Source organism: Oryzias latipes, chromosome 23, assembly GCF_002234675.1.
Source record: "Oryzias latipes chromosome 23, ASM223467v1".
NCBI lineage: Eukaryota > Metazoa > Chordata > Actinopteri > Beloniformes > Adrianichthyidae > Oryzias > Oryzias latipes.
This window is the reverse complement of record NC_019881.2, coordinates 11,306,329-11,331,567: the sequence shown is the minus strand read 5'-3', so window position 1 is coordinate 11,331,567 and position 25,239 is coordinate 11,306,329. Positions and strand designations below refer to the sequence as shown.

At 44.0% G+C, this 25,239-nt stretch overlaps 2 protein-coding genes across 2 annotated transcripts; both read right to left on the bottom strand.

Moving 5' to 3' along the window:
• Position 1: 1 nt before the first annotated feature.
• On the bottom strand, positions 2–10,389 carry msrb3 (methionine sulfoxide reductase B3). Its single transcript, XM_020714368.2, has 8 exons — positions 10,378–10,389; positions 9,900–10,014; positions 7,032–7,115; positions 2,740–2,848; positions 2,157–2,234; positions 1,095–1,123; positions 813–910; positions 2–528 (listed from the first exon to the last, which is right to left on the bottom strand). Exons 1-8 carry the CDS (start codon positions 10,387–10,389, stop codon positions 352–354), a joined length of 702 nt encoding a protein of 233 aa, XP_020570027.1. The 3' UTR covers positions 2–351.
• Positions 10,390–10,912: 523 nt separating this feature from the next.
• lemd3 (LEM domain containing 3) lies at positions 10,913–24,312 on the bottom strand. The gene is made up of 13 exons (XM_004083111.4): positions 23,066–24,312; positions 21,340–21,380; positions 19,897–19,966; positions 19,468–19,541; positions 19,251–19,330; positions 19,015–19,160; positions 18,284–18,385; positions 18,108–18,210; positions 15,736–15,914; positions 14,031–14,112; positions 13,483–13,588; positions 13,330–13,408; positions 10,913–12,286 (listed from the first exon to the last, which is right to left on the bottom strand). Exons 1-13 carry the CDS (start codon positions 24,270–24,272, stop codon positions 12,141–12,143), a joined length of 2,415 nt encoding a protein of 804 aa, XP_004083159.1. The 5' UTR covers positions 24,273–24,312; the 3' UTR covers positions 10,913–12,140.
• Positions 24,313–25,239: the final 927 nt, after the last annotated feature.

Sequence of the window (25,239 nt, the reverse complement as noted above, 5' to 3'; positions counted from 1 at the left end):
ATTTCTGGTATTTTCAGCTAAATTTATTTACATTTTGAAAAACTGAGTTTTTTTAATGTGACAAAATTATAGACTGGAGCACAAACCCCTCTTAGCCCCCCCCCCCACACTGGTTCAAGACATGCTTCATCCTCTGCAAGACTGATGCTCCAGAACCATCAGGATGTTTCTAGAGATCCTGATAGAAAAGACGCTCCTGTTGGACACCACCGTGTCTTGCAGAGCAGGAACCACCTTGTTGGAAGCTTCAGCTGCTGATCTACAGACACACAAACTCAACAGCTGAGATTTAGTGAGAACACGTCCAAACACCAGAGGAAAAGCTTCTGTGGACATTTGTCTTCGAGTCTTTCAGAGCTCGGTTTTCCCGCCACTCTCTGAAGCGCCAGTCGCTCCATCACCAGCCGCCATGTTGTAGGAGGAGTCTGCATCTTTGGGCTGGAAGTCCAGGGAAGCAGAGTTGATGCAGTACCGTTTCCCTGTGGGCCGGGGTCCGTCGTCAAACAGGTGTCCAAGGTGCGCTCCACACTGAAACGTACCAACAAGCTCAGCAGATATTCTCCTTTAATTTCCTTTATCATGAGAAAATACCACAGAACATGTTAAAAACACCATCAGAGTGGGTCTATAACAACATAAAAGATGGCTACAGTATGAGAGAGATACTCCCCCTTCTGCCCTGACATTTATGTGACCCCTGCCTCACTCTGCCTCCTCTTTCTGAAACACTCCTACGAAGCAGCGTCACACTCTGTCAAAGTCTGACATTACAGACTTCATTTGAGTTTGGGTTTGTGGGAGGTACAGCTTACCTGACTGCAGGTGGCTTCCACCCGGTGCATGCCATGCGCAAAGTCATCTGTCAGAGAGACGGAGTCCTCCTTCATGATGTCAAAGAAGGACGGCCAACCTGGACCAAAGAACAAGCAGAACCAATGAACAACTAGAACTGACCGCCACAGATGCTTCCTTTGAGTCTACTGAAAGGTGTCAGTGATTTTGACATGTTTTATCTATGACTTTTATTAACACTAAAGAATGTCCAACAGTTTTCTGTGGCCTCCAACAAAAACAGATCCACCGTGAACACTCACCTGATCCGGAGTCAAATTTGGAGCCCGAGCTGTAAGAGAAGAGAGGAACATCATGCCGTGTATGAATGAAAGCATGTCATGATGGATGTGTGCTGCAGGACAAAATACCATTGATGCATAAATGTTTGAATATTAGATAGGTTCGGAATAAATGATCTGTTACAGCTGCCAAATGAGTGATCTGGAAACTTCTGTAACCCTTGTGCTATCTTAGATGACCCCACCCTTACATTGATGTGTTCTCCCTACCATGACAAAAGTGGATAAAGGTGGAAAGATTTCATGTAACACCAGTGAAGATCACAAATCATTGAAGAAAAAAGGATCAGCACACTGTCTAGTGGGATGTAGATGACCCAACTCCCAACATTAAAGTGCCTAGGATAGGACAAGGGTTAAGGACTTTGATGCAAACTAAACCAGACACCTGAACCAGTTTTTTCTAGGTAAATGGTGTATACTTTGCTTTTCTACCTTTCTTTAAGGCCCAAAGTGCTTTAAAGTCACCATGCACACACACACATTCACACACTGATGATTTTGATGATATACACGGGCAACAACCTTTAACCACAAGAAGCAATGTGGGGTTCAGGTTCTTGCCCAAGAACACTTTGACACATGGGCAAGAAGGGCGGGAACCAAACCTGGAATTGTACAATAATTGGTTGACCGCTCTTCCACTACCCCACAGCACCATTTTATTGTTTAATTGTGTCTTCCTACAAACAGGAAGAACCAGAGCTTCTTATGTCATTCAGATATGACTAAACAAACAGGGTTGAGTTATCTTTAGACACACAAGGCGTATATTTGAAGAAACTCCTTTTGTGTTGAAGACTAAACTGTAGATTTATTGAAAATTTTATTATATTGTAAAGTTTTAAGCCAAACAGAAGAGATGAGGAGGATAAAGGAGAAACCAGGCCCTTTGTTGGGTCCATATATGGCCCCACAAGCCCCGCCGGTACCAGAACAAGAGGTCTGATCCACGATTCTAAATCTTAGCGCTGATTTCAAACAGATTATAAGATCAGAAGAATGAGCATGCAGGCCAGTCACCTGAAAATGGGGGTCCCACAGACAGCACAGGTGTAGGTGCCCTCGTCTTTGTGATAGGTGAACTCCCCCGTGAAGGCTCTGTGGGGAAGACGGTTTCAGTGAAAGTTGCAGTGAAGACATAAACAAATCAGTGTTCCTCCTTCCTGAGTGTTGGAGCTCTATATGCCGACCAGTTTTTCATTGTTCTAAACCTTATTTTAGGAGTGGAGGGGCTATTTTCCAAGGACACCCTCTTCATTTAAGCCTGGTTGGGTGCGCTATTGTCCAAAACAAATCACAGTGTTGCTTTAAGAGGAAAATCCTCATCACAATGATGTGGCTTTTGTTGGTTTATTTTAACAATCATGTCCATTTTTTCTGTCAAGACTGAGTTTTTCTGTTTAAAGTGACACAAATATAACAATGAATAGCTGAAAGTTAAATGAGAAGTGGGAAATCCAAACTTCTTAATGTGCTGAAAGTAACTTTATTGATAGAAAAACGTTTATTTTTTATGCTTTTCTATCAATAAAATAAGCAGAAAATGGTAGAAAAGTCCGTTTTTTCTCAGACATGCATGAGCGGTAAGGCAAAGCTGCAGAACCTCTCGGTTCCTCGCTCCTGGGTCACATGGTACTGCAGAGGCGTCAGGCGTTTCTTCAGCTCCTCCTGAGAGAAGCTCAGCGGCCATGACTTTGCAGTCCTGCGAGCTCCTGAACACAGAGAACAACCAGTTAACTCTCAGTTATCAGCCAATCTCCTTCTGCAAACATCGATGCTTTTTCAGTTTGCTGCTTGAGCTCAGATCAACCACAAAATGACCAAATCCACTCCGTTCAGAGCAGTTCCAGTTCTGAAGAAGGCTCCAGTCAGTGCAGGTGCTTCTGCTTCCTCGTGACTCCTGCCTGCGGTCCTGTTGTTGTGGTTGATCCGGCTCGACTGCGTGTAACTTCCACCCACAGCTCTGCTGCCGTGAAGCTGTGAGCGCTTTCTGTCGGTGCAGAAACACGCCGAGTCATGGGTGAAGCGCAGAGCCAGGTGAGCGTGGAAGTTTCTGTGACAGAGTTTATGCAGAAAGCCGGGCAGTCCTGGAAAACCTGAACCCAGCAGAAGCTGCTGCCAGCCGGGCCGGGTCACCGCCAAAGTCGCAGATTCAATCCGATTTAAACATCAATGCTTTCAACGGATGTCTCAGACTGATAAACCCCTCAGGTGTGTTATTTTCCCAGCCGGGCTGACAGCACTCCTGCTTAGTGGCTTTTCTAAGTTCAATTTTGAATCGTCATAAAGCAAACCAGGTGACATGACACACATTCAATGACTAAAGGAGAGCTTTAGAAATCTGAACCAATAAAAAGAGGACTTTTAAACTGAAAAACATCTGTGTTTCAGTCACCTTTACCACTGTGTTCCAATATTGACAGTTTGTAGTCACATGACGTGAGCTGATCTGCAAGGGACCATTCCAAGATGGCGGCTCAGACCCACTTCATGCTACAGAACAACTGAAGTATGTTGGTTCTTTTCAATATGCTCTCTGTGAAAAACTAATGAAGGGGAAACTTCTTGTTTTTTCACCCCTTCTGCTCCTGCAGGTTCATTCCAGCCAGAGATGGACATTAGTGATGTTCACATCAACCTGGTAGAGAGGTTCTCACCTTACGCCACCAAGAACACGAGAACAAAAGCACCGAGAGGTCAGTATCGGTGTAGTCTTAGAGGGAAATAATAATTAAAAAAACCTTCAAGTTCAGTGTAAACATGAATGCTAATAGCTAACGCTACATGTTGTACTTTGGTTTACATTCCAGTTTAAGTTGCAGTTTATGTGGTTAATATTGCAGTTTAGGTTGTAGTTGACAGTGCAGTTAACACTAGTTTAAGGTGTAGCTGATGCTGTACTTTGTTTTGTTTACATTTTATTTTAGTTGTGCGTGTAATTTAGGTAATAGCTTACGTTTTGTCTTCTTGAACGCACTAAACTTTAGCCCTTGGTGTTCGTACTGGACACACTAGCCGACACTAGCGCAACTACAGTTAGAAGAGGTTTGGTGTGAAATGTTGAAGCGGTCAAATCTGGCTCCAGGCTTTTTCTTTCACAGCTCTATTCTGATATATGAAATACTTGGTGTCATCCAATTCCAGCCGGGCACAAACCGCAATTATTAGTTTCTCCTTCATGATCAATTTTCCAAGGGTTGACTCTACAGTGAATTAAAAAGGGCGCCATCCGTGCATCACTACCAAATCCCAGTCCCTGACTGGTCAAAGTTCAACCGGTTTAACTTTCAACAGGTGTTCATTTGCGGCACGTTTTGTAGGTAGAGCCTAAAAATGGTCTTAAAAACCTACGTAGCGACACGTGAACGCGCAAGTTTTGAATGGCAAAACGCACATTTATGTGTGTTTACATAGACCTTCTAATGGAAGCGACTGCTACGCGTGAACGTCGCTTCAGACTCAACACGGAGTTTATTAAAACCTGAGGAAACATCAACTTAATAACAAATGAATGAGGATCCTTTAGACCTAACCTGGTTAAAACTAACTATTCAGGCAGTTTGACACGGGGCGTTGAAGTGACGAACGGATGACAGAGATTTTTGGGATGATCCACACAGATGCAGTTCGGCAGCAGATCCAGACCGGCTCAGGTCAGTCACAGCTGGATCATCTCCACAGCTGGAAGAGTTAGCACTGTGACCGCTACCGCTGCTGATGAGCAAAGGAGCAGGAAGTGATGCAGAAGCAGGTTAGATCACTCTGTGCACAAACAGGCAGGCCACTCCACACCAGACCAGGGGGGGGAAGGGGGGGTGTTAGAGGGGCGGAGCACAGCAAGCACACGGCACCCGGAGAGTGGACCTGAGGGGAGGCTGCAGGACCTCAGGGACACGGGCTGACTCTTGGTTACGAGATGCAGCAGGTTGAAGCCTGACATGGCTGGTGGGAGGGGCGCTCCTCACAACACAAGAACCAAACCCCCCCAGCAGAACCACAACCGTGGACTGGACTGGAGGAGGGGGAGGGAAAACAAACAGTTACAAGAAAAGAAACAGCAGCAGAGACACCAACGATGAAGCACAGGACACTCCGCGGCATGGACTCTGCTGCCTTCATGCTCAGGTGACCCCCACCCTTTCAGGTGGCCCCTACCCCCCCAGCAGCGGAGGACTGTTTCACACCGGAGTGGCTTCTGCAGACACTCCCATCACGCTGTGTGCTGGATGAAATCTTTTCTCTTGTTTAATGGATGAAAACATCAGTAAAAAAACGTCTCAGGAAAACTTAAAAACACTTTTATGTCATATATGTCATACATCTCCATATCATGTTGGAAGGACACCCCCCCCCCCCCCCCCCCATCTCCTCAGGCTGTGTCCATTTGAACTCATCAAAATGACACAGAAGAGAAGAAAGAGGCTCCGGATTCGACTAAAGCCAGTTTCCATCTGCAGTCCTGAAGCTGGAAGAAAACCAACACACATCCAGAGAACAATCATCTTAGTGCTGACAGACGGTTTCTATGGATGGGGGGGGGGGGGGGGGGGGGGGCAGATTTACTGATGCACCGCGGACAAAAAACACCCATCATGCAACATGATCACAATGTTAGAAAGTGTCCTGGTCTGGTCTTCAGCAGAGAGGAAACATGTTATCTTCTCCAGAGTTTTTTCTGGAAAACTTTTTTTCCTCTTCCAGCAAAGACATGAGATGACAGACATGTTCTGTTTTGATTGATGATAGAAATAAAAAGAAAGCTTGACAGTTTGAAGTCAACCGATTTCCTGATGCTTCTCCATTTCAAAATAAAAGACAAATTTGTTAAGCTCAGAGTCAGGTTCTGAGTGACCTGCACTGACTGTATATGAGAGCTGGACTATGTGGCCCCTCCCCCTTCACATTTTAAACAGGAAGCACCTGCTGGCTCCAAGAAGCCAAAATCCCATAGACTTCTATAGAGAAATAAACAGCTGTTACTCAGTCATTCTATTGGTCAGAAGAACCGTTCTTGATCTGATACATTTTTCTTAATATGTTCTCGATACCCCTCTTTTTTTCTATCTTTTTTCTGTAGTTAAGGTTATAAACTGACCAATCAGATCCCTCTATAAAAGTAGGTGGTCTCATGTTCAAAACGTTTCATTGACAGATTCTCCTGAGCCTGATTTGAATTTGTAGGGATGTGGACTTCCAACTAGTTCACTCCTGATTGGTGAGAGTTGTTGCCATAGAAACGCTGACTCAGATCAACACGGACCAATCACTGCTTACTGACGATCCTTACATCCATCCTCCTGAGTCTGCTGTTTCTGTGTGAGGTGGTGCATTCTGGGAAGTGGGCTCTTGCCTTTAAAATGAAGTGAAGTTTGGTGCATTTGGTGACTTCCTGTCTGTTCAGGTGTTAAATAACTCATTATTTATTTATTATAATTTTTTATAGTGACAAGTTGCAACGAAAACATATTTTTGCTTGTTACTCAACCATAAATCCTTTTACATTTTGTCCGCTTATTAAAACCTGCATAACTCCATTAATGAAGGATCAAACTGTCCAAGTAAATAAAGAAAAATAACATAAAACTGAGCTAAAGAGAACATGTATTATAGTGTAACATTCTGTCTGCATAAAGAAAAAGGGCCTGCAAACATTGAATAATTGCAGCAGCTACACATAAGTAATATGTAATCAACTAAAGAAAACTTTTATTTTAAGAAATTAAAACCTTTATGCTCTCGTGGGCCAGATAAAATGACATGGCGGGCCACATTTGGCCCCTGGGCCTTGACCTTGACACATGTGGGCTACAGCATCTGCGCGTCCACACTAACTGGAAACGTGCACGTAGGTTTGCTCCTGTGACGTTCCGACCGATCGCCTGCATGTTGACTCACCTGCTGATAACAGCCCGTCTTCATCACAGCTGCAGGAGGGATCTGTGATCAGCAGGAGCACCGCAGCATTCCAGACGGTGATTCCTGACAGGACCAGGTATGTGGGGTCACATTTTGAAGCAGGGGTGTCAGAATCCAGGCCTCGAGGGCCATCCAACCAACCTGCCATTAGCTAAACACACCTGATCCAGGTAATCGACGGAAGACAAGGCAGGATTTCTAGAAAACAGGCAGGAGGCCTAGAGTCTGACATCCCTGCCTAAAAGCCGTGTCACACGTCCACCACGTACGTTTTGTGCATTTTCCTCGTATGAAATGTTGGTCTTTCGTGATTCATGCCTGACATGCGTCATTTCTGAGTGTATCTTGCATTCGTCATTCGTGAATTCCGTTTTGAGCTGTTCTGACTTTTTGGTCGGTTGAGAATTCTCCTTTTTTTTTTCATGTAGTTTATACGCAATTATTATGCAAGTCTTACGCAATTGTGCGCATTTTTTAGGAGATGAGATACACAAATTTGTGGCTTTTGTGACCTTTTCACGCATGTCTAACGGACGTTTCACTCATGTACCACCGGTGTATAACTTTTATATCCAGCGCAGATATCACGTTCAAATTACATAAGTGACTCAGGATTCACTAATGAATTGTATCTAAACAGCACAATAATAACGCACGCTTCATGTTTGATTTATGTGTTCTTTGTGTGGTTTATTCATACGTCTACTGTGGTTTTAACGAGGTTCATTCGTGATACATCTGTGAAAAATTCAGGTAAAGACCACAACTTTCCTTCCTTTTTCCACATATATTCACGTATGACCAGTTTTCATCCGTGCACAAAATGTGCACGGATGAAAGGCTGTGTGACACGGTCTTTTTACGTGAATGAAAAGCCAGATTGGAAATTTGAAAGCAAAATTGTACATTTAAAAACAGTTTTAAATCCTAAAGTACATATTGTAAACCTGAAGGAATTATTAAAAAAATAAGAAATTTATTTGTACGTTTGAAACATGAATGTAAATAAATGTTTATAACATGGGGACAGATTTGGATCATCTTAAAGTGCATTAAAAAAAGATCTTGATCTGACCCCATACAGGTAGAGAAAATCTGCAGAAATTGTTTACATTAACTCTTTGTATGCTTCGTCAACACTTTATCTTGATTTCAGATTATTATTTTTTTTTTTAATCTAAAACTAAATCTGGCTTTATGCATCTGCATGCTGACCTTTTCCATATTTAGACTGTTATTTTTACTATTTTCAACAACCAAGGAACTTTACCCACATCTGCTTTATCCGTCTTTTATCTCAGGTTGACTAAAAGTTCTGCTTTATCTGCAGACTTGCAAGCAAATAAAAACACAAAGAATGATCTACAGTTTTGGGATCCTGTGATCTCTGAAGACAGAAGCAGCGACATTTTGAAGTTCAGAGCCGCTGTGGATCCAAACGACCTGCAGACACTGATGAAGACTCTGGATGAAGATCTTTAACTTTAGAAATCATCTTCCGTTTGTGACTAAAAGTCCAATCAAACCACATGGAAGTTAATTAGCCGGTTTGTCAGCTAATTTATCTTTAGAGCTATTATATCTGCTTTTATTTTGAAAATCTCAGAGCCTTTGAAGTTTTTTTTTATTCAAAATAAAGCTCCATATGATATTTCTGGACTCTTTGATTCTGTAGGAATCAAAACATGTGTTTTGTGTCAGTCGATGTCTGAACAAACGCTTTTCTGTTCTGATCAGTTCAAACAAACAGAAAAGGGAAAATGGGCGTGGCTAATAGGATGAATATATAGAAATAAAAAAAGCTGTTTCAATGACCCAGATCATTATAGTATGAAAGTCCCTCATTTCTTCAAAAAATGTGTGTCATTTCCTCTGTTTTGCCCACATGTTCAGTCAAAAATATTAATTTAACAGAAAAGTGATATTTAAAAATTAAATCTACCTAAAAGAGCAGCAGACAGGCCAGGAGGGTAGATGGAGCTGCTGCCTTGCCAAAGGGCGCGAGGTAGGGCCCAGAGAAGCCCACGTCTAAGGAGAGCAGCCATGTGACTAGAACACGACAAAAAGGAAGAGAGACACTGCAGAGATCAGGAAGACCCTTGAAGCTACAGCTGGTCCACGTCAGTCATGTGACCTCCGCCTCCATCGTAACGTTCTCCTGAAGGAGCAGAGCTTCCATCTCTGTGTCTGCTGTCCTTCATCGCTTCTTCAAGAATCACCATCATCTCTGCCGGGTGGAGGACAACAGCTGTCCCTGAGGGGCTTCTGCTACCAGCACAATGACGGGGCATGATGGAGGTTTATGGAAGGGTTTGAGGCCTGCATGGAGGAGGAGGAGGAGGAGGAGGAAGAGGAGGATCTCTCTGCTCCCTGAACCTGCTCGAATAGGCCACACCTCCAGAGGCAACTAGGTCATTTTAAACCGATTAAGACCCAAAACAAGTTGATCTTATTCCTATTATTTGGGTAAATTCGGATCGATCGTGGTTTGTTATCGATCCGTTAACTTTCAGTTATTGTTTTATTCTCTGAGGATCTTCCAGATGTGACATAAGTTCTCCAAAGTCAAACATAAGATCTGCGTTCTGACAGCTGGAAACCAAACTTTGCTTTGAAGTAGCTCCAGTTCTTCATCCCCGTCATCATCAGCTGTTAGCGTCCACACACACACAAACACACACACACACACGCGCGCGCACGCGGGGTGTCCAGTTTTTTCCTGGTTCCGCACCGTTTGTTCAAGGGGATCAAGTGACGCGCGCGCGTCTCATGTTTCAGGTTATTTGATCTTCAATATCTCGAGCTAAACCGACCCAAAAGTTCGGTTCGGTTGGAGAAGGCACCTACCAGTGAGCAGCAGAAGCGCGGAGCCGGTCGGCGTCAGTCCTGGTTCTGGTTCTGGTGTGGTTTGGAGCAGGAGCCCCTCGGTCCTCCTCCTCTTCACGCGACCGCGGCTCTTCTCCTATTATGGTCAGAACGCAGTCGGTCCGCCTCAGGCCGGGATGCGACCCGGTTTAACAGGAGAGCGACGGGACAAGTTCTGACCAAACTCGAGTTAGTAGAAATGTGCAAAAACAGGGACACGAAGGAGGATAAATAAATGTTTCAAAATTCAGACAACTTTCTAAAAATGGATAAAAACAACCTCGTCCCAAAGACTGAGGATCATGAAGACGCGTGAACTCTTCTATAACGTTAACAGACGGTTTGTTTATGAAATCTGCCCTTCAGACCAAACTAATCAACCGCCTATCCGATCGTGTGACGTCACGAAAGTAAGCGGAGCGGAGCGGAGAGAAGGCTGTGCCAAAAACAGCACGGTTACTGCCAGATACATATTGTATTAATAACTAAATTAAAGCAATACATAAGAAAATTCTAATAAAATTTACCCCTCAAATATATTTATATGCAAATTCAAATATAAAAAACAATGGTACTTTTTGTAATGATTTCCCTGAATCAGATGTTCACAGTGGAGGGACAGTGGACTTCCAAAAATCCTGCTCCCCATTGGCGACTGTGGTTGCCATAGAAATGTTGACTCAGACCGCTTGGACCAATCACTGTCCTCCGGTTCCAACAGGGAGACGTCCATTTTACAAAAAAATGGCGTCTGAATCGGCTTCATTCAGCTGGGGCCTGAAGTAAGGCGTTTTCTATGGGTGACATCACTCAGTCCATCTCTCTATACAGTCAATGCGTTTACAGAAGAACAAGCAAACGGGAGGCGTTTACAGCAGGAGTCAGACTCAGGCCTGGAGTTTGACACATGTGGCGTCCAATAAAAACTAGCTTATGAAATAAAGGGTGAGGAGAACTTCCACTATAGGAGGAGTTTAAATTAAACAACAAAACGCTTCACTTTAAAAACTAATAAACCTTTAATTTCAGCCGTTTACAAATTACAATATAAGTCATTTATCCTTTAAAATGTCCGTTATGTGGCAGCCCTACATGAAGCCCCACTCAGATCACACTGTAAGTGAAGCTGCTTACAATACACAACATACATCACTGTACAGCATTTACAGGAAATAATGGGAGGGGGGGGGGTAGTGTTTTATTAAGGGGAGGTGGGCAGATAGTTTCACTTCCTGATGAAGGACGTAGCTCCCACTGCCGGCTGAAAATCTCACAGGGTCCACGTCAGACCTGCAGACCAACTCTGTACAAGCAGATGACCGGCACACAAACGGGAATCGAACTGCTGACGTTGAGAGAGGTGATCAGCTTTATGGGGAAAAATGATAATAAATAGAAACTGTGTTTAATATCAAACAGCTATGGAATACCAACTGTGAAGACGTCAAACTACAACTGCACAGGCCTTCCCCCGTTTCTCTGCTCTCCAGGTAAGCAGTGGCTTCTTATGGACGTACAAATTTAAGGCACATCGGGATCATCTGCTGAAGCTGGAGCCTTCAAACGCGTGAAGCATGCATCGTTTTTAGACCAAACATCCTTTCACTGCACTGAACTAAGACAGGAACCCACGGCTGCTTCAGAAGCAGGAGGCCTGGAGCTGCGTGTGGAGCTTAGTGTTCAACGACTTGATGCTTCGGCCTCCAGACATAAAAACCCCACAGCCGCCTCACTTCACTCAGTCCGGTCAGGAGTACAACGTAGTCATGATGAGAGTACTTGGAACTTGGCAATGACAGGAATAGGTCTGGGCAGGAGAAGCTTGAGGTGATAAGCATGAAGGAGGAGCAGCACATGGACCCAACAGCATCTTCCCTGATGCTGCAGGACGTCCGATTATGGGATACCGCTTGTGCTTAAAACTTATTTGGAGCAGAAACTCAAGAAACATCCACAAGTTTTTCTAAAAAAGACCAACTGAGGGAGAGCGTAGTACTGAAAACTGACACTAGAGGACGCAAGTGGACCAAACACAGAAGTTCATGAGCTCCACTTGGGCCGCAGATTGTGGCTGAAGGTTCAAATCCCTGCACACACCTGAAACACTCGCTCCTGATACATACATAATATAAAACAGAACCGCTGCTCCACCCAACAGCTGGAACATGCTGCATAGCATAAAAAAAGGGTGGTGGCAGACGGGCGGCGTGAAGGTGTTTCCGCTCAGGACGCACTGGAGGTCCGCTGCTGGCTGGGAGTGCTGCTCAGGCGGAGGCTGGAGGCCTTCAGCGGCGTGCTACAGGCCTGCGCCTGTGGGAAGCGCTGGTGGTACCGGTCCAAACGCAGGTATTTCACCGTCACCAGTTTACCTGGAAAACAAAGGCCGCCAGACGTCAACAATCAACAGTAAACACCTTTCAAAAGTGTGTGTGAGGGGGGGTGCCCAGAGCCTCAACCAAACTATTTCAAGCTAGGTATACTTAACTGAAGTGTAGATAACAGGTAGTCCTTTTTGTGATTTTATTTGTAAAGAAAATTTTAAAAAAAACATCAAATGACAAAAAGCTTAGATCCATGTTGAATGCTAAAAAGTTAAACAATTAAAAAATGAAAGATTTTATTTAATAAAAAAATGCACATCTGCAATTGAGCAATCTGAACGAAATCTAAGGATCTTTCCAGAAATTTCTTCAGTCATTACTATGGATTTAAAGAGCCTGTTAATGTTCTTCTTAAGCTTTTAATTCCTCACTAGTTTTCCTCCATAACCTGCGCTCTGAGCACCAGCCCCTCCCAATCCACCAAAAAAAGTGAGTTCTCACACTGTGATGTCACAAAGTGAGGAAGAGTCTGTGCACCCAGCCCCGCCCCCAGGCTAACAGACCCTCCAACTTTCTAGCGGGGACCGGCTAAACACTTTTGTTTTCTATGCATATCCATCTTTGCAAAAACGCTGCCGAGGCCGACTCCGGAAGATGTCATGAAATGGGCGGCACCCACAAGAGGCGAAAGGCGGAGCCTCAGAGATCAAGTCGCCTTACTTCCGTCTAAAAAAATGGCTAGCGTAAAATAACTCTTATTTCATAGAAAATGGTTCCTTAGTGTGTTTTAGGGACTATATCATCATATATATGGATAAAGTTTACTCTGAGAGACTGCAGAAAAGCAGGTTATAGGTCCTTTAAAACCTCTGAAGAAATTTGTTCTTGAGCTAAGAGTCTAAGTGATAAAAACTAAAGGTACAAATGTCCTGAAGAAGCAAGAAACTTTGATCCTTGGTTCATAAGAACAGATCAAAAGATGAAGGTTGACAAAGAGGAAACCGAGGAGGTTGTGAGTCCTCGACAGCTGCTGTGTTCTCGTCCTCCTCACAGACCCTCATGTTTCCCGATCTAAAGCAGGTCTACCTTACCGTCAAACCAGGAGCCATGAAGAGCTTTGAAGGCTTTCCCCGAATGCTCTGCAGTCAGGCACTTCACGTACACACAGCCCTGAGGAGAGACGAGGGACACTCGGTCACGCTTCGGCTAACGGCGGCAGGCCTCGTGAACGGAGCAGACTTCACCTCTCGTGAGTTCTTGTCCACAGCGATGTGGACAATCCCATCGTTGTCACTACACTTCTCCAGGATGGCTTCATGGATCGCCAAGTCCCAGTTCTCCCCCACCTCCCTGAAGACAAACATGTCCGGAGCCGGAGGTCAGACCCAGGAAAAGCTCAGAGTCAGAGACAGAGCGGGTTGCCAGGTTGGGCAAGTTCCAGCTCAAAAGGAATGTAACAACTAGCCTCCATTGAATTTAAGCTTTTCTATTTTTGCTATTTATTCAAAGAGGAGTCCAGAGGGAGGTTTAGGTTAAAAAAAATAGTTTATGATATAAAAACAATATTATTAAGTCATTTTTTTAAATCTTTAATAAATCTAAATATATTTATATAAATAAATAAAAGCAATGCGATAATTTCAAAGAAGTTATTCATTTCATTTTATCTGACAGGAGCTAAAGGGTTCCAACCATATTAGAGGCTTTCACTGTTGAAATGTGAGGTTCTGAAAAGGCTTTTGGAAACGGCTGGTCTGACCTGGCAACCCTGCTAAAGCCGACGGATACTCACATGACTGGGTCAAACATGTTCCTGATCTTCAGACACGGAGTCAGGCTGTTGGGGGGGGAATTCCTCCGGTCCAGAGGGAAAGCTGGGAACAGGCAAAAAGAGTGAAGATCCTCCTGGACGATGGCATCAGCACCAGGCAGAAGGTCTCTGCGTCAGCCAGGACGGCGCATAGACGCCTCCTACCTGCCAGCGCTGCAGAGAGCAGACTGGGAACACTGTGACCACGTTCAGGAAAAAACCCCAATAATACATTCATGGAGCTTCTTTGGCAAACTGAGCAGTTATTCAATCTGTCCATCAGCAGTCCTGGACTGAATTGTTTTCACAATTCTCTTCTAATTCTGTGCCTTTGAGCAAAAATTTGCGCCCGCCAAAAACTCACCAAAATCAGCAAACACCTAGTACCTGGTGTAAGCCGGTGGTGTTCACACCTGACACACATTTTTTCTACTAGCTCTGGTCTGCTTATCTGTCACCTGCAGTGGGATGAAACTTGATGTGAAAAGTCAAAGTGGGGGCAAATGTCGCTCCTGGCTTTTTGTTTTCTCAGCTCCGTTTCTATAAATGTTCATCTTGGTGTCATATTCTTCCGGCCGGACACAAAAAGCAAATATTCGTTTCTCCTTCATCTTTACAACGGTTGCTAGGCTACCTCCCTGGTCTAAAAAAAAGACTCGACCTACACGTCACTATCAAATCCGAGTCCCCGATTGGTCACAGTGATGCGATTCAGCGGGAAGAAGTTCAACCGGTTGAACTTTCAGCGCACTATCAATGAACACCGTTCTGTACGCAGAGGCCGTGGCGGGACTTAAAAACGTGTGCAGCAACGCGCGATCACAGACGTTCCGGACGAAATTCTGGTCTATGAACAAATGCATAGACTTTTTATTTAAAGGTGGTCGCCTGAACGCGAGTTGACGCTGCTTGTGTGAGCATACTTTAGAGAAATCCAAGGTTTAGAGATTATTATGGGATGGTCACAGGACCTACAGCTCAGAGGCCGTTTTTTTGGCAGAGTGTAAAATTTGACGACTTTCCCCATTCTCTCACATAGTGAGAAAAAGACTTTTGTTCGAGTAATCTTCACGAAATCTCACATAGACGCCATCAGGGTGATACTACAACCACAACCAAAGTTTTGTTGACCTTTCACCTTGGATAAAGCTGCCACCTAGAGTTAAAAATAAATAAATCACCTATAGCAGCAGCAGCAAATTTATATACCTAAGTATTTTAATCTTTCACCATCTAACTCCTCGAGCATCATGGGAAACTATTGTTTGTTTAAAGTTTGTAGATTTTGAGCAGCTTTGGCGTGGCGAGCTTACAAATGTGGCGTTTCCATGCCGGTAGCAAATCTTTAACTGGAATATCGTGAAAATGTAAAACATGAATCGTTGGCTCAAGCTAAACAAAACAATAGACAATACGATGTGGACATATTAGGAAAGTGAGAGCAGTTTACAAAAAACTTCTGTTGCCAAGGAGATTCAAAAATTCTTCTACGAAATTTGACATTGATCTGTTTGAAAAAATGATACGGTTGCTATGGAGACAAAACCAACAGAAAAGCTGCTATTTTTCTAAATGAATTTTTCAGTTGGAGCTCTGACCGGGGCGGCAGGGGCAATGAGGTGCATACAGCCAGTAAGGGGGGGTCAGGAGTGGGTGGGGCTGGGTAGGGCCCCAGGACATGGATTACCTTGTCCCTGCCAGACCTTGGAGGGCATGGGGTTGGCTTTGTCACAAGACAGGGAGGGTTGAATCCACCTCCAGACCAGGAAGTCGGCCCCTCCAATCCTCTGCGTCTCTGTTCGGATTCTGGACTCGTTGGCTGACAGAAAGCAGACGGCCCGCCCCCAAATCTTCTTCATCTTCTTCCTGTAATTCAGTTGCAAATCACACACATAAACATGAGCCCATCATTCCCTGTTCAGCGTGTGACAGTCACCTAGACAAACAGCAAGGAGGATGTTAGAGAGGTTTTTTTATTTTAAAGTAGTATAGGTCGATTCGATTCTGCCTTGGACAGACCGATCTGCTTGGATCGTAGGAATAGAAATAGATTTATCCCTAGTTTTGATAGAAAAACAAACAACCTTTCACTTTTAAGGAAAACCGATATATGTATCTTTAAAAAAACTGCAGGATTTTCCTGGAGAAGACGGATTTGATTGGATTTAAATCCAGATTACTGTGCTTCAGACACACGGGAACCCCATGATGCCTCGTGCCTGCAGTTTAAACCCCCGGCAACTGAAGGATCTGCAGCTCCTGGAGGAGGTGCAGGCAGGACAGACAACAACAACAACAACAAAGCTGCAACAACTTATTCCAAATCGATAAAGTTCACAGTAAAAGCTGCAACGGCTTGATTATCCAGGAGGGTAACTATGGAAGGAAAGTGAGTGGAGGAACTGCAGCTGAACACAGTTTCTGTGCAGATGGAAGGAGACGTCAAAGGCTCTCTGTACAAAACCTTCAGCTTTGCAGCTGCAGAACCTGAATGTTCAGACCTCATGCTTTGTTCTGCACAAGCATCAAGAATCATTTTACTAAAGGAGAGAAATTCCCACCAGCTGTTTAAAAATCCATTTTTGTTTTTGGTGTGTTTTACATATTTTTGTTGCATTTGTCTGATAATGGAGAACATATCTATATCTAGATATAGATATATATAAAAAATTAAGATTAAAGGGTCTATATGATGCTAGTCTTAAGCCTTTGGGAGTAAACTGTATCCATATATATGATATTACCTTTGGGATTCTAAAGAATATTTTTTTTAATGAAGGGAGTTGTTTTTGCAGGTCATTTTCCTAAATGAAAATAAGACGACTCGATCTCTGAGGCTCCGCCCTTCCCTCCTTGTGGGTGCCGCCCGTTTCATGACGTCAACCTCGGCAGCGTGTCTTCATGTTGATATGATAACCAGCTGTCTGATGTAAACAAGGCTTCAAATGCTGCAGATTCTGCTTCAAATATTAATTTTGTTAAACATACTTTAAAAATCTTAAAGCGATGTCCAAAAACAAAACAAACATTCCAAGTAGTTGCACCAAAATTTCTACCTGAATTCTTAACTGTGTAGCTAAAACAGGCGACTGTGATGGAAGTGGCAGACGTGAGTGTGCGGATAAAAAATGCTTAAAGTTCCATAAATAACTTGGTTGCCGGGTAGAATTGGGAAGTTTGATCTGATCAAATCCCTTTTCTGATATCATAAGCTCCACGCTCCAGTAAGAACACAGAGCTACTGTTAATGCAAAAGCAGTTTATGTAAGGGTTAATGGCCGACGACGTGTGCATTATCACTTTTTAACTCACGGCGTTGAAGCCTGAACCGTCCTCCCCTTCCGCGAAGTGCGTTAAAAAATGATAATGCACACTTGGTCGGCCATTAACCCGCTTATACCATGGTGACTTACAAAAGAAATAAATATTATCCAGTTTTTAAGTCCGTAATTCTTGTTCTTTTTTTCGATTTGTATCGCTTTTTTTCCAGAAAAGCGAACTGTTTGTTATGTGGTGCGACGCGTTGTCACGGTAATGTGACATGGCGTTGCACCACCGCTGCGGTCGAGATTTGGCGATATAAAGCGATAAATATATATATGCTGATCGTCCCGATGGGTTAAATAAAGCATCAGTTCAGAGAGAAAGTTCACCTCTTGCCGCTTTTTTTTGTCCAGATGATGAAGCTAAAGGTTGTTTTAAAGAAGCTGGCAGTCATATAAAAGATTTAAGATATGTGACCGGAACTTCTGTTTGGGGCGTGCGGTGATCAATTTCTGACGCACACCCAGCAGCCAATCAGAATCGAGTATTGACTCGAACCATGGTATAAAACTTCAGAACCTTCTGACCGGCTGAAAGTCTGCTGAGGTACTGAGATCTCAAAGAAAATAAAGAATTAGATGCATGTCCTGCTTATTTTTACCATCAGTTTCATATTGGAGAATATTTTTTTAAAAAGAAAGAGAAAAAAAGTCTCATGTCAGAATGGTTGAACCAGAAAACATCTCAGCCTTTTCAAAATAAAAGCCTTGAAGCTGCAGGCCTGTTGACACTCACCGGTCTTGGGGAAGCACCAGGGAGTCCCTGACATGAGGGATGGGCAGGTACGGCAGCAGGTCCTGGTTTTCTTGGCACGCCTCTCCATGAGTCCTCAGCACATCTGAACAGCCGTTAATCAGAACGTGAGTTCAGGTCACCAGAGGACAACGCCTGATCAGAGGGGCATGTCTCACCGATGATCCTCTCCACCATGTCGTACATCTGCCTGGTTTCCTCCTCCTGTCTTCTCCAGCGAAACCTCAGGTAGCGGACCACGCCCCACACCATAGCAGCAGCTGCACATTCAAGGAATGAGACATTAAAGGAGAATGCATCTCATCCCATAAGTCCTTACAAGAAAATGAACCCAAGAGACAGATTTTCTGTGACAAAGAATGATTCTATTCATTAGGTTTACTTTGTTCTTAATGGCTAAATGATGTATTGACCAGAAAGCACCTTTTCATTTTCACAGCACCTTAAATATTGACGATAAAGATTGATCTAAACATGTCACACTGGTTTTGATGTGCTCAGGGAGTCTTTTATTGCCATCATCTGAAGCGGCAGCGTCAACCGCTAAATTGAAACCCCCAAGTGAGAAGAGTTCAACATATTTGGAAAGTTTTATTTTAGCAGAAAAGATCCAGTCAGGAAACAGAAAAGACTTTGACTTGAAAATAAAAGAAATCTGCATTTAAGAGACAAAGGGTGCTGCTAATAAAGCTGTTCAAACGCTGGATTCACATTTATTATTATATTTAGAAGCTACCAGTTTCAGTGACTTTTTTTTTTTCCGTCGCACATTAAAGTCAGATGGGATAAAGTTACACAATTAACGCAATTCCAGCAGATTCTGTCACAAAGAAAAGCGCCTTTGCACTGATAAACACTGAGGGTCTGCCCCATCATGCAATTCACTCACCTGCTGCCACAAGGAGGACTTTACTGCCAACTGTGACGAAGGCCTTGCGAAGGCGGCAGGTGAAGGGCATTCTGGGACGAGTGGATTCCAGCTGAGAGATCTCAGAGACGTCCGTCACAGGAACATGGGGGTCCTCTCCCAGCAGCCTGGACATCAGAAAGCACATTTCCAACATCAGAGACCTGGTTCCTTCAGGGGGAAGCGTTTCTCTCCTCACACCACTGGAGTCACGTTACCTTAACCCCAATTCTTGGTCCGTTCGGATGATCCACTCCAGAGCCACAAGTGTGAAGCGCTCAAACTCCTGATTCTGCGCCTTGAAAACACAATCAGTCCTCATGTCAGTCCACATCCTGTTTGTTGGTCTGCATGTTGTTTTTCAAACAGACCATCCTGTGAGGACTGATAGGAGGACCAGCGGATGTGGAGGTGGTGTGGGTCACGTGTTCATACCTGCAGGTAGGTGGCGGACTGGTTCATGGACAGACTCCTGTTGGGATGCTGCGGGTCTCCACAGTCATGCTGGCCTGGAATCAGGTCACATCATCAGGTCACTTTCTGAAGGACATTCCTGCGTTCAAATCCTCTACAGTCATTTTGGAAGGAGTCAGATTTAGTGCAAACAGAGCTTGATGCTTCTTCAGAGGACAGATGAGGAATGGAGTTTACACCAACAGAGGAATAGAACATTGTATAAGAATGATAACAACAGAGTGACATAATGCTCCTCTGACATAAAGAAGCCTCACAGCTCCTTCATTCCATCAGCTACTCGGGGTAAAAACCCTTCCATCAAATCAACTTCAGCTAGAATCTGAGAATGTCTGCAGCGTTCCAGCTCCTCTGAGCTTTTGGCTGACCGGATGCAGGGAAGATGCTTACCGGCTACGACAGCCAGGTGGTTGTGAAGGCTCAGCAGCAGCGTCAGGATCAGCTCCTTCTCCTCCTCCGCCTGCAAACACACATGTGGATGACTTCCAACCGCACAGCTTCACCCGTCAGAGCGTCAAGGGTTACACAGCTCTGATCTATCATTTACAGCCATTATCCATCAAGCATTGGTTTGACGTTGTTTCTGGGGGAAAACCAGCTTCCATAGATTGTTGAGTTAACATGATTTCACACAGCAGCCTGCCATGTCTGAGCCCCCGGCAGGAGTTTCAGCTCTGAGCTCTAAAGTCTTAATTCCGTCAGCAGTTTTCATTTGTTCTTAGCAAGCCTGAAGTGAATTTTAAAATGAAGGTTTAAAGGTCTGCTTGGTGCAGATTTCTGTTTGGTAGAATGTGAGGTGGAACAAAGACTTGTTTGTTGTTTAAAGCTATATCTTTGCTAATGAAAAAAAAAAGATTTAAAGGATCATCTGGTTGAAAATCTCAGTTTTTGGGATCCATCAATGTCCATATTTACCCTGAAATATTGTTTAGGAAAGTTGTTGGTTTTTACATCTAAATCTATTTGGACTGAAAGAACACAGAGTAAACAACACTGGTGAACTGTATAGGTTGTATGGTAAAAGTTTCGTCTTTTAATATTGGAGATTTTGCTCCAGCGCGCAAACACTGAATTATTATGCTGTTTTTAGCCAAAATCTAAAAACATGTGTCGTTTTTCTTGGACAAAGTTTCTGCAGAGCGCCAGGAGTTCTCTGGAAATTCACCTCAAAGTTGTGGGCAGGGCCTGATTACCTCCCCGTTACTGAGAGCTCTTTGTTTACACTCTCTCTCGCTAGCTTACAGCCCCTCACACCCCTCCAACCCTAACATTAGTGATGCAACAAAGATGGCAGCAATGTCAGAGCTATCCAGCCGTACAGTTTGGATCCAGATTCCAGCTCAGATGAGGAAAACGAAGACGTTCATGGATCGGTTTGTCCAAAAGTGGATGAGCATGGAGCTTGTGGGAGCTTTTAAAGAAGGGCAACCTGCAGAATCTGACTGAAAAACACTTGCTTCCCCTCTGTACACATGAAGATATATGTTAAGATTTTGAGAACTTCATTCAATATCAGTCCTGAGTCTAAGTGTTGATCACTCCCGTCTTACTTCAGACAACAAATTCCTCGATTTCCAGCCACTTATCCAGCTTCCCTCTTTTCCATTTGGTTTCTCTACTCTAAAGCAGATCTACATTCTTACATTCTACATTATTACATTCTACTATCTTGGTCTGTCCAGCCCACTTGCTACCATTCAATGAGGCTGAATGTTTCTGAACTATCAGCTTCTAATCACATTCCATGAGTATTGTTCTTGGAGGAGAATGGCCTCAACATTCCCTGCAGAAATCACAGCTTCCACTGAAAAGACAAAAAAACAAGATACTTACATAGGATTGATCAAACTCGCTGCCAAACGGGTGTCTTTTGACTGTAAAAGGACAGGAGAGCGCATTAAAACGTGATTCACACATGCAGCATGTGAGACACACACCACCGAAACCGTCTGCATCCTTTTCATGAATTTCTTTCATGAAACATTCATTAACGGACCTCAGTGTGCTGCCTCTAAAAGGCTTGAGAGCTTCAGTTATTACCCAAATGATCATTATGGATATCAACAGCTGACTTCTTCATTAAGATATTCGGATTTTCTTGTTTGTTTTTTTCAGGAGTCCTGGAGAGTCTGGTGAGGCCAGTGCTGTTTTTGTTTTAACAATTTTAAATAACAGATATCAACTTGTTTCTCAATAAATTTTTTATTTATTTATAATAATACAGTTTTTGAGTGACTTCTTCCCCTGGCATCGCAAACAGGAAGTACCTGCTGGCTCCAAGAAGCCAAAATCCCATAGACATCTATAGAGAAATGAGCAGCTGTTAATCATTCTATTGGTCAGAAAAAAACATATTTTCTTTATCGTAAGTTATTTAGGTTTTAAACTGACCATTAGAAGTATGTGGTGTCCACTGGCCCCCACCTGACATGTTCGAAATGTTTGACAGATTATCCTGAGCCCATGTTCAGCGGAATGGGTGTGGCCTACAAACAAGCTCACTGCTGACTGGTAAGACTGGTTGCCATAGAAACGTCGACTCAGACCAATTGGGACCAATCACTGCTTTTGTTGTCAGTGTGGCGGAAAAATCACGACCTCATTTCGCCGGAGCCGGAAGTAAGGCATTTTCTATGGGCGACGTTACACTCGCTCAGTCCAGTGGTCACAACACCTCTGATCAGCTGACAGGTATGTCCAGCTGGCTACACCTATCACAACCAGCTAATAGTGATGTGTCATGACAGGAGCGCCACAGATTAGATTGGAAAATATGCTTTTCTTTCTTTTTACAGATGTTTGTCAGATGGCATTCGAGATTCCATCTTAAGGGTGTATATATCATGCTTTTCTTAAGCCTTTCAGAGTCAACTAGATCCATTTATATGATAATAAATATTACCTTTGATACACTGAAGGACTTTTTTTTGGGAAAACAAGTTATTTTTACAGCTCATTGTCCAACTTGATCTGAGGCTCCTCCTTCCGCTCCTTTCATGACGTCAACCTAGAGTCGCCATCTGCAGTGAGGCAGACTCTAGGTTTCTCCCATGAAAACAAACAACACCCAAACTTTTGCAAAGATGGACATGCATATTGTGCATATTAAACCAGAGCGTTTAGCCGATCACCGCTAGCGCCACTGAGAAAGTTGGTGTGTCTATTAGCCAGGGGGCGGTGCTGGCAGCATCGACTCTTCCTGAAAGGGGCTGGTCCTCACTTTGTGATGTCACGATGTGAGGACCCACTCGCTTTCATGAAGGAGCTGGTGCTCAAGCAGGATTTTAAAGGAAAACCCTAAAAGGCGTGAATGAAACAAAATATTTTAAAGGAAAACCCTAAAAGGCGTGAATGAAAAAATACTGTTTTGGGGTGAAGAATAAAAAATCAAAATACACTTAAAGCTTAAAAAGAGGATTTTTCTTGAATCTCTTGAATGTCTATAGCAATACAATAACGGTAACACTTCTCCATGTTTGATCAAATGCTTGGAACAGTTTAAAGTTCACTTTTGATGCATTAAAAAAACATGTAAAAGTTGATCCAGCTGGATACTTACTAACACTGTCCGCCTCCACGGAGCCCCTCATCCTGAGGTACATGAGGCCGAGCAGCAGGAAGAAGAGGCAGGCTGTGGTGAGCAGGAACATGGACAGATAATGGGCGCTGATGCTGCCGGAGGACGCGGGCTCTTCCCTCCTGAACTGCAGAAGGAGTTCGTCCTCCGGGACAGACAGCTTCTTCTTCGGAGCAGTCGGGCTGTATGCGTGGTTCGGGGGCGGGCTGTGGTTGGAGTGGTTCCCCTTGTGTGTCTGGGCCGGGCTGCTGTAGCCGGAGAAGCGTGGTCTCAGCCCGACGCTGAACCGAGCCCCGCTGTTGCTTCTGGCTGCTCCGTCCTCGCTGTCGAAGTGGTTTTTCCCGGCCTTCGCTCCGCGCTGCTCAGCGAGGGAGACGTAAATGGACTTCCGGGCATACCTCTGCGAGCCCCCAAAAGGGTCGAGCTCCTCTCCGTTCACCTCCTCGTCCTCTGCCCGCACCATCTTCCGAAACCCGGGCGGATTGGGCGAGCTGTTCTTGCCTTTGACCTGCGAGTCTCGGTTGTCTGAGGGAGAGATGGGCGCAGCCGTGCGGCTCCGCCGAGGCTCCGGTAGGTTCCGTTCTCGGTCGCCGGGGCTCAGAACTCCATCTTCGTCCGAATCAGAGTACTCTCCCGCTGTTTTGTTCAAACCAGTCACTTCACGACCATTGACGGAGTGAGGGTTCTCTGGTTCCTCCTCGCCTTCGTCCCCCGACTCGTCGTAATGCCTGGAGCTATGGACGCTCTGATGATGATCCAGCGGACTAGAAAACGAATTCAGGGTCGTTCCGGTGATGTTCTGCTTGTCTGTAGGCCCGGCCAGCTGCTGATGACAAGCGGTGATCCGTCTGTGCTTAGCCAGGCCCTTCCTTTTCAGAGGGGTTTCAGCGTCAGACTCGTCGGAGCTGAAGCCGAGGACAGACGACTTCCGGCCCGGCTTTCTGATCGCGCTCAACTGCGTGACGTCATGTCTACTGGGCCTCGGCGCCGCGATGCTAACCGCTGTGCTAACAGCCGTGCTAGCGCGGCTTTTCAGCACTCTGGATCCCCGCTGCTGCTGCTCCTCACGAAGCTTCTTCAGTTTCTTCAAATAAACCGGTCGGGTGTTTTCCGTGACGGGGCCCGGAGTGAAACCTAAGCGCTTTAACTGCGAAAAAAGCTCCTCGTCCGTTAACTGCGCCGACGCCATCTCGGTTTAAAAGAAAAATAAAAGCGCTTTTCTTGTTCTCTCTCAGGATTTATGGAGAAGCTTCAGTAAAACAGCTACAGAGCGCCCCCTGCCGCACCGTTGTAAAATAACAATACAATTCAGTGTACACTAACTCAAAGAGCACTAACACATGAGAATCTTTCACTACTTTAAAGACTCATTCTGATTAAAAGGGTCTTTCTAACATGTTCTTGTAGCCTTGTTCTGATAACGGAGGTCAAATATTAAGAAGATTAGGCTTACAATTGCATTTCTGAGTGTGTTTTTTTCAAATTCTTGTTAATTAAGTGCAGATTAGAAAAAAATGCAGTTTGAGTTTAAATTTAACACAGAAAATACCCGGGACGCGTCACACGCTCCATGCTCCAGAGCTTTAAGCAACAGGGGGCAGCGTTATTCTTTGCGAAAAGCCCCACCAATAGCTTAGAAGCGAATTTCTGATGAACTCCTTCTGCTCTGCAGAAACTATGTCCTACAAAATGTCACAGTTTTTTTTTTTGTTTTTGCTAAAAACGGCATAATAACTAAAATAACACTTTAAATTACAATCAATAAGCTATTGATTTTGTTTACTTGATCTGCAATGTGTAGCAATAATTACTGGTTTAATGTTATCGTGTGTTCTGATGATAATCAATGATTATTACATATCGGTACCATTACTGTTTACTGAAATCATGAATGAATGTTTTCTGAAGATAATCAAGCATTTTTAGGCACTGGATTTTGTTACTTCACGAGAATCTATCTGATCAGAACCGGATTTAAAACAATGTAAAACTATCAAATTAATTAACTCAGTAGGGGTGCGATTATATAAGCTTGCTTCTTCCCACTCCTTTTCAAGCAATAAATCAAACTCTACTTATACTTTAGTTAATGATCACTGTATTTAATGAAGCAAATGTGATTCAAGTGAGGTTTTTGTTTTGTTTTATTTTCTGTC